The sequence below is a fragment of the Cannabis sativa genome, chromosome X (genome assembly GCF_029168945.1).
Source record: "Cannabis sativa cultivar Pink pepper isolate KNU-18-1 chromosome X, ASM2916894v1, whole genome shotgun sequence".
In the NCBI taxonomy this organism is placed as follows: Eukaryota; Viridiplantae; Streptophyta; class Magnoliopsida; order Rosales; family Cannabaceae; genus Cannabis; species Cannabis sativa.
Window position 1 is genome coordinate 54,951,843 of NC_083610.1, and position 10,211 is coordinate 54,962,053.

At 38.1% G+C, this 10,211-nt stretch overlaps 1 protein-coding gene across 1 annotated transcript; it reads left to right on the forward strand.

The window, feature by feature from the left end:
• The first annotated feature begins 8,770 nt into the window (after positions 1 to 8,770).
• On the forward strand, positions 8,771 to 9,601 carry LOC133032281 (uncharacterized). Its single transcript, XM_061106165.1, has one exon. It carries the CDS (start codon positions 8,771 to 8,773, stop codon positions 9,599 to 9,601), a length of 831 nt encoding a protein of 276 aa, XP_060962148.1.
• Positions 9,602 to 10,211: the final 610 nt, after the last annotated feature.

Genomic DNA, 10,211 nt, shown 5'->3' on the forward strand with positions numbered 1-10,211 from the left:
TCAAGGTTCTCGGAGAGCTTTGGAAGGACATCAAGAAAGATGGTCCATAAGATTCTATGAGTGAATTCCTTGATCACGCAGATGGTTTCATCAAGCTCGAAGAGGCCATTCAGTGAGCAGATGTCGAGCTTAAACCGAGCCAATCACAAGCTCCCTCACTTGGAACATCTGTTCAAAAGCCCCAGTACCCAAGCAATTCAAGCTCGGGCGGTAAATGATCTAACAACAACAGCAGGCAAGGCAATAGAAAAAAGGGAAAGTTCGCTGGCAAAGTCGAACAGACCCTTAGAGAAAATCATTCTAAATTCATTGCTTTCTCTATACTTACCAACGATTTGGAGACCATCTACATGGATACTCAGTCAGTAGTTCTGTATAAGAAACCTGCTCCCATGAAAAAGGACATAAGTAAGAGGGGACATGTCCAAGTTTTTCCATTTTCATGGAGATTATGGTCATGACAGCAACGAATGCAACAACTTGAAGCGGGAAATTGAATTCCTGATAAGGAAGAATAACCCGTACGTGCAAAAATATGTCAAGACCGATAAGAACCAGAGGGCCACCCAAGCAGACAATGGACAAGATTTACAACCACCGCCAGTAGATGGGCTTTTGCAAGTCATCATTGGGGCCCACACATAGTTGGAGATTCAGGCAAAGCCTGGGAAAGGTATGCCCAAACCTTACAGCATGAGCAAAAAGAAGTGGTCTTGGCCGTCGAAGAAAGGAAACCAAAAATACCACGGGTAGGGGAACCCACCATAACATTCAATGAAGATGATGCTATCAAGGTTAGCTTCCCGCACAATGATTCGTTAGTTATGAAAGTGCAGATAGCCAACAAGATAGTAGCCCAAACTATGATTGACAATGGAGCCTCAGCAAATATCCTGTTCAAAACACCATATGAAAAAATGGGGCTCCAAATCAAAGATATGATTCCCTGCGTCCAGCCCGTAAACGGTTTCTTCGGCCAGAGCGTTGCACCTTTAGGGCAAATTCCCCTACCCCTCACTGTTAGGCAAGCTCCAAAGAGCATAACTGTGATGGCACAATTTTTGGTGATGGATGTTCCATCAACTTTTAACGTCATGTTAGGCCGACCAGCCTTATATGACCTAAAAGTTGTTACATCGATATTCGTGCCTTAAGTTTCCAACAAAGAATAGGGTAGGGTGCTAGAGAGGAAATCAAGAAGTTGCACGGGAATGTTACAACCTTGCCCTAAACAAGGCTAAAAAGGAAGAATCCTCTAGTCAGAGTTCAGACAAGGGAAAGGACAGTGCCAAATAGGGAACCGCAAAAGGCGGGGACGAAGATGTGGATTCCCGACTTGGGGAACCAAATAAAAATGTTGGGCCAGTGAAAGAACTAGAACAGATTGGAATTGACCCAAATGTCCCAACCAGAAAACTCAAAATAGGAAAAGGTTTGCTGCTCGAAGTAAAATTAGCACTGATAAAATTTCTAAGAGCAAACCTAGACATTTTTGCCTGGTCGCATGAGGACATGATCGAAATCGATCCTTCTATAATTTCACATTCCCTAAATATCGATCCAAACTTTCGGCCCGTTCAACAAAATAGAAGATTGTTAGACAAAGAATGGGCCCTAGCATTAAAAGAAGAGATAGAAAGGTTGTGTAACAACAATTTCATAATTGAAACTTTCTACCCGGCCTAGGTTGCTAACCCCGTACTAGTGCCCAAGCCAAACAAAAAATGGCGAGTATGCATTGACTTCATCGACCTCACTAAGGCATGCCCTAAAGACTGTTTTCCACTTCTGAGAATAGATCAACTTGTGGATGCAACAGCAGGACACGAGATATTAAGCTTTATGGACGCCTATTCGGGGTACAATCAAATCAAAATGCATCCACTGGATCAAGAACACACAAGCTTCCAAACAGATATGGGTCTATATTACTATAAGGTCATGCCATTTGGTCTCAAGAACGCCGAAGCTACATACCAAAGATTAGTAAATAAAATTTTCAAAGACCAGATCTGACGAAATATGGAAGTATATGTGGATGACATGCTCGTCAAATCCAGGAAGGCTGGGGGGCATATATATGACCTGGATGAATGCTTCAAAGTCCTCAGGAAATACAACTTGAAACTTAATCCCCTAAAGTGCTCCTTTAGAGTCAGCTGAGGTAAGTTTCTGGGCTTTATCGTTAACGCCCGAGGAATTGAAGCTAATCTAGAGAAAATTCAAGCCCTCCTGGATATGAAATCGCCTACAAAAACCAAGGAAGTTCAAAGTTAAACTGGTTGAATTACGGCAGTCAATAGATTTGTTTCAAAGTCAACAGACAAGTATGTTCCATCCTTTAACATCCTACGAGGAAATAAACAATTTGAATGGACGGAGGAATGCGAAAAAGCCTTTCAAGAGCTAAATATGCAACTCGCAAAACCTCTTGTACTCTCAAAACCACTGGACGGAGAAGAATTAGGAATATACATGGCTGTCACAGAACATGCAGTAAGTGCCGTACTGATGAGAGAAGAGAACAATATCCAACATCCGGTCTACTACATCAGTAAAAGACTCATTGAAGCTGAAGGTCGGTACCCATTGATAGAAAAGCTCACTTATTGCCTAATCCTAGCAACAAGAAAGCTAAGGCCATACTTTTAGGCTCATCCTGTTCGAGTGTACACTGACCATCCATTACGTCAAGTATTACAAAAACCGGACGCCTCTAGACAATTGCTCAAATGGGCAATGGTATTGGGCCATTATGAAATCATCTTTTAGCCCCGACCAACGATTAAGGGTCAGGCCTTAACAAATTTTGTTGTTGAATGTACGGGTAAAGAAGAGAGCACTTTAAAAAATAACCTAGAGCCAGTGCAAGTACCTCAGCCGAGCAATAGTAAAGACAAGCCAACCTAGAAATTACATGTAGATGGGTCGGCTACACGGATCAACTGTCCGGCGTAGGAATCGCCCTTGTCACACCTGGGGGCAACACCTGGACGCTCCAGACAAATTCAGGTTTAAGGCATCCAACAATGAAGCTGAATATGAAGCCCTTATCACCAGCCTAAAACTTGCTTGAGAATTGCAGGTCAAACACATTGAGATCTGTAATGACTCACAGTTAGTGGTAAATCATGTATCTGGGGAGTACGAGGCTCGCAGGAAAAGGATAGCCTATCTAAGCAAAATACATGATCTGCTCGCACACTTCAAAAGCAATGCTCTCAAACAAATTCTAAGGGAAGAAAACACAATTGTTGATGCATTAGCCCAACTCGCGAGCAGTAACATAAATGATAAGGGTAATCTAATCCCCATGCAATTTCTTGAAAAACCTAGTATCATTGGCACGGAGGAAATCAAAATGATTGACACATCCCCAAACTGGATGATGCCAATAGCAGCCTACCTCAACATTGGGGAACTCCTAGATAATAGGAATGAAGCTCGGAAGATGAGAAGAAAGGTTGTGTAGTACATCATTGTAGAGAGTGTTATGTATAGAAGAGGATTCTGCATGCCACTACTCAGGTGTGTTACACAAGAAGAAGTTGCACGACTTTTGTCAGAAGTACATGATGGATTCTACGGCAACCATGCAGCTAGGCAAAGTTTATCCAAGAAAATTCTAAGGCAAGGTTATTTTTGGCCAACCATGATTGAAGATTCCAAGGCCTACGTTAAGAAATGTGATAAATGCCTAAAATTTTCAGAGATACCTCATGCACCGCCCAACGAACTAACTCAGATGCAAAGTCCTTGGCCTTTTGCCATTTGCGGGATTGTCCTGATCGGATAGTTACCCAAGGGAAAAGGTGAAGTGCAGTACGCAGTAGTTGCAGTAGATTACTTTACCAAATGGACAGAAGTCGAGACACTTGCAACTATCACGTCCAAAAAAGTGCAAGACTTCATTGTGAAAAATATAATTTGTCGGTTCGGATTACTGTACAAGATAGTCTCGGACAATGGCAAACAATATAACAGTCAGTCCTTCACTAATTTTTGTGCGAACCATGGGATCATAAAAAGTTTCTCTGCAGTGGCACATCCCCAAGCAAATGGTCAAGTCGAAGCAGTCAACATGACACTCAAAGATACCCTAAAGAAACGACTTGAAGATGCCAAATGAAACTGGCCGGAGGAACTCCCTAAAGTATTATGGTCATACCGCACAACCGAGAAAACAACGACCGAATAGACTTCTTTTGCCATGACATATGGTTACGAAGCTATGTTGCCCGTGGAACTTGAACCTCCAACGATTTTTTGTTGCGATTTTTGGTTTCTTTTATATACAAGTATTTAGTAATTTTTGTAAACACATCATAACTAAATTAATAGTTGAACTTATTTGATATTCATACTAACCGTTATATATAAATTATTAGTGCAAGGACCTATGTACTACTCGATGATGGTACCGAGTTGCTAGATGCTGTGATGTTCCGAGATGTTACAGAAAATATATTCTCATGTACTGTAGTTCAAAAACATAGGTTGTTTGTTCAAAAAACTGTGGAGAAATTATCGGCCCAAAAAGGGAGAATTCAGTTGTATGTAGATCAAACCCGAATGATGAGTTCAAAGTACAATCAATTCACCATTCAAGCAGCTGAACCAATGGACGATTAGGAAGAAGTTTCACTATACTCTTTTTAGTTTTTCAAATAATATTCCATATATTAAGACTTTTTTAATAATTTTTTCTTCTATTTTAAGATCGCACATTTTCTTTAATTTTTGTTACATAATGTTTGCTTTAAATTTTGCAAAACCTATATCTTGTTTCTCTAAATTTTCTATAAGTAAATAATAAATATTATTTTGTTATGACTTATGTATACCCAATTATATTTTACTAACCAAATATAATAGCACAAATATTACTTTAATAAAACAAATTATTCGCATGATCATACCTTTAGATACAATCTAAATATTAAAAAAAAAAAAAAAACTAAATTTAAATAAAATTAATATTTACGTGCACGTAACTTCTAACTTGTATATATAAAGGAGGGTTTTGAAGAGATGATGTGGCATTCTCTTCTTCTAATGTTCTACTTTTTCTAATTTCTAATTTTTTAATTTTTTTTATATATCTATATATTTTTTTTTTGTATTTAACATTTATAATAATTATATAATAAAATTTATTTTTATATTAATTGAAATAAAAATGATAATATGTCTTTTCATTTTATAACTCCTATATTAAATTAAATATCTATTATTATTATTATTATTATTATTATTATTATTATTATTATTATTATTATTATTATTATTATTATTATTATCACATTCTCCTCATATTCTCATATTTAATATGTAACAACTATCTATGTTATATATACTAGCTATTGCCATATTATTTGAGCATCAACAAATATTTTTGGCCAACCATGTAGACATATATTTTATTATTGAAGAAGTTTATACTCTCAAGGCATGATATGTTTCTCAACTCTGTTTTCCACCTCTTGCCTCTACTAGATGTCGTCTCTTTCATCACCAATTGTAACTAACTCGATCAAGTTTGTTTATGTAAAAAATTATTCCTATGAAACTAAAGAAATTTTGGCATGTACTATTATATGTTTCTATATATCTTATGTTTTAGTTGATTAATCAAGTTGGAATGGCTTGTGATCATTTATTTTTTACTTGGTTCGTACACATATTTACATTGATTTTGTAAATATTATCAAAATTATATGTATTCTATTTATTTTATTTTATTTTATTTATGTATTTTTTTTATATATTACCCACTTAAATATCTTAATATTATCCCAATGTACTTATAATTTTAGGTAGCATCTTAATCTTTTTACATTCTCTATTATTTACTTTCTCGATTAAGTGATAGTCTAAAAATTTATGTATTTCATCTTATTTATTTTCTTATTGATTTTAATTTATTATTTGTCATCTACCATAATAATAATAATAATAATAATAATAATAATAATAATAATAATAATAATAATAATTTCATTCAAAAAAAAATCTTATAGCATCTCAATAATAATTTTTATTAACATATGATTACGTTGATTTATAATTAAATATATATAAGTGCATTTGTGAAAGAAAAAATAATATAAGCAATACTTTTTTTAAAAAAAAAAATCAATGTACATTTTCCATTTGATTTTGAATTACAATATATTCACTAACAGCATTTTACATTATGTATAAGGTTAAATTAAGATGCAATTGTTCTCAATTAATTATGCTAAAAAGATGTGAATAACATAAAAAAATTCTTAGTCATGCATATAAAAAAAGAATTAATAAGTTTTCAATTTTAATAGGTGATATAAAATATCTCTCAATTTTTTTTATTTTTTAAAGTTTATTATTTTGAATAAATTACTAATTTTTGAACCCATTTTGTCTTCTGTTTGTATATAATAATCTTGCTCAAATTTACGTTTTAAAAAAATAATAATCTTGCTCAAATATTATAAAATTTCGTGTAAAAGATATGTGCACATATTATTATTACTTGATAGCCATTACTTTTTTAAATTTATCATGTCTATGTTGTTATTGGTTCACAATTTTATTATTTATCTAATCTAATAATAAAAAAAATATAATAATAATAAATTATTTAAACATCAATATCAATCATCAATATATATAAATGAAGGTTTTAAAGAATTGTGTGACATGCTTAATCTTCTTACTTTTTTTAATACCTATTTTCTGTTTTTCTAATTTCTTTTAAAAAAAAAATGAGTATGTAACTAATAACTAACACTAAATTAATACCTCCTAATCAAAAGAAATCAAATCAAAGACTTATAGTATTCTAAAATAATTACCATGTATACTAAATTAAAAAAAAATTATTAAAAGAAATCAAACTTAATAAGACTTATAATATTCTAAAATAATTACCACCTATAAATTGATTATAAAATAATGTAACATACATAATAATATACGAAGTAATGAAGAAAAAAAATCAGTCATGTGACATTACACATGAGTTTTCTTATTCACCTTTTTTATTTTCTAAATTTTCTTATTTATTTCTGTTACTCTTAATTGTGCCCAAAATACATGGACTGGTATAAAGACGACACGTGGAGCTGGGAGGCTCAGCTCCTAAGGAAATCATCCAAGTCTTGAACAACAAAAGAGTGTCTCTGGGAAGATGGCTCCCGGAGAAGATATGAGAATGACCTCTATGCTCCCGGAGGCCAGGGCCGTATTAAGGCAGCTCCGGGAGGTACTGAACCCTATTGAGCAATCACCTCGCATTTAATGCCGCATGGGGGGAAACGTATTGGAACCACCATAAACAATATGACTGACAGCGTAACCCCTCTGTTGCAGCTATTACGCTGTAATTAATGAGGTTAGTGACGGCTACTTTATGAGGGATCACATCAATCAAGAAGGGATAAAAGATTATATCCACCTAACCCCTAAGGTACCTACGGTATAGGTCATGTATTTCTTATTTTGTATCTACTAGGAATATGTGCCCCTATTGAACCTGCACGGAAAGACAAGTGATTCAATTCTAGGGATCCCCCAGAAAAACACTATAAATACCCCACAAATACACTGAGAAAAGGGTCGAGAATTCTGGGTTCAAAGGAATAAAAGAGAGAAAATAGGAGAGATATCCACCAAGAACATTCTCTGTAATAAATACTCTCATAAATAATAAGGACTCGTGGACTAAGGCTCGTTAATGCCCCAACCACGTAAAAATTCCATGCATTAAACTCCTTACAGCTTTCTTATACATATTATTTAATTGGTTGTCGAAAACCTCAGTCAACATTTTGGTGCTTTCATTGAGAGCTGAAGGAAGCGTCTTCAAATAGACAACAACCTTATAAGCCAAAGCAACAATGGTGGAAACTCGCGACACACGTCAGCCCCGTCCTCCTCAAGACGCTCAAAATCTTGAAGATGAGGAAGTGGCTTCAAGAGTCAACGTGGATTTTGAGGAACGAGAGGAGGCCAACGATGACGAGTACGAGGAAAACTTTAACGAGTATGACGCCTACAACGAAGGTAGTTACACGGAACTACTGCTCTTAAGGCAAAAGGCTGCTGATCATGAAGCTGAGATCGCAACCCAAAAAGAACAAAACAAAAAGATGCAAGAGGTGATGGTCGCCATGCAAAAAGCCATGGAGACAGCAGGGATCCACATACACCCTAAGGCCATCCCCGCAGGACTCAAGGAAACGCCGAAAGAGTCGTCACCAAGCACTCAGAAGCATAAGTCAAGGGAACCTAGCCCATACGGTATCCCTTTGAAGGAAATCAACGGAAAAACCCTACTTCCATCCCAGGGAAGAAGAAAAAGGTACAGGATCCGCGAAAGTTCCGCTCAGATTTCTCGAAAGGGAAAGGTCCGCAGAGGGGCAAACTCCAAAAAGGAAGTCTTGGCCCTCAGGATCGAGAGGACCGAAAGAGCGTTTTTGTACACCAGGAACCCGGGGAAAAAGGAAGAGGGAACCGAAGATACCCTCCTGTTGACTTAAGACACCAGATCAATGAAAAGCACGGTGATTTGCGGGATCACTTGGACAAAAAGAAACACATACCGGCAGTCTCCGCAGGAACGCTGAACGAAGGAATTATGGCTAAGCTATCCATACTGCGCAAGGACATTGCTTGAGTCTCCCGGAGACAAAAGGGGGATGACTCAGACTCTGATTGTGAGGACCGGGAGCCGTGTGCCAGACACATTTTAGAGGCAGAGCTCCCCAAAAATTTTAAGATGCCCGAAATGGCAGCCTACACTGGGGACTCATACCCCAGCGATCATTTGTCTCGGTTTAACCGAGTAATGACGGTTATGAGAGTCAGTAATGATGTCAAGTGCTTATGCTTTCCACTAACATTAAGCGGTTCCGCGGAGGAGTGGTTCAAAAAGTTGGAACCAGGATCTGTGGACTGCTGGAACAAATTGCAAGTTAGCTTCCGGAGACAGTTCGTCGCCGCAAGAAAGATTAATCTCGAAGTCAGTGCCCTGACTAACATCAAGCAACTACCCACAGAAACGTTGAAAAATTTTATAAAGAGGTTCAAGGAAGAAGCCTCAAAAACCAAGAAAGTTGATGACGGGCAGCAACTTACGCTTCTTCAAGCCGGGATCCGTACAGGAACCCCGTTCTGGAACGAATTACAACAAGAAAGAGCTGCTAACCTCCAAGATTTCCAGAAGAGAGTCCAAAAGTACATCAACTTGGAAGAGGCCCAAATAGTGGCCTACGGAGGATACTACCCAACTGGAGTGGCAGGATATGTACTCGGGGTTCAACTCTCGAGAACCCTACCTTTAGCTACTCCACAAATGAGTGATATACAGTTCTCCGCTACTCCAGGATACAATCAAAGCCAAGCCTTGGCTCCCGCATCTTCGCATTACGGGAACCCCTCAGGGGTAAGCGGACAAGTCCCATCTCACTCCGCTCTTGCTGCAAGCCTAACCGGACCTTCTCAAGGCTCCCGGAGCAAGAGGTCCTCAAAAGGCAGCAACCAGACGGAGGACAAGCGCCAAAAAAGAGGGTATACTCCCCAATATACCCAGTACACAGAGCTGACGAACACACAATAGCGTGTGTATTTCGCCACGAGGAAAAATACGCACTACAGGAGGTCGCCTCCTCTGTACAGAGATAGTTCGCGAAGGGATCCCAAAAAAAGATGCGAATACCACAACGACATTGGACACAATACCAATGAGTGCAAAAATCTGAAAGATGAGATCGAAAACTTGATCTGATTGGGTCACTTGTATGAGTGGATTAAGAACTGGCTACCCCATCTCAACCCGGTTCTGGCAGGGGGTCCGTTGCCCCAAGGGACACCAGAGGGTGCGCCCGGAGCGTTGGCACCAACTGCACCCTCAGGAGGACCAATCCCTCAGGAGACCCCTGGCTTGCCACCAAGACCCAACGGAAGAGTGGCTGTGATCTCTGGTGGGCCCCATATCGGGGGGACCACTCGAAAAGAATTAAAGCGCTATGCTGGGGCCATTAAACATGACCAGGTATGAGAAGTCACTCAGCTTCCAGCTCAAAGGCCCCGGCTCATGGATCAGCCAATTACTTTCACGGAAGAAGACGCAAGGTTGGTGCGGTTCCCTCACCATGATCCCTTGGTCATGAAGACTCACATTGCCAATAAGATCGTGGCTAGATTATTGATCGATAATGGGAGTTCTG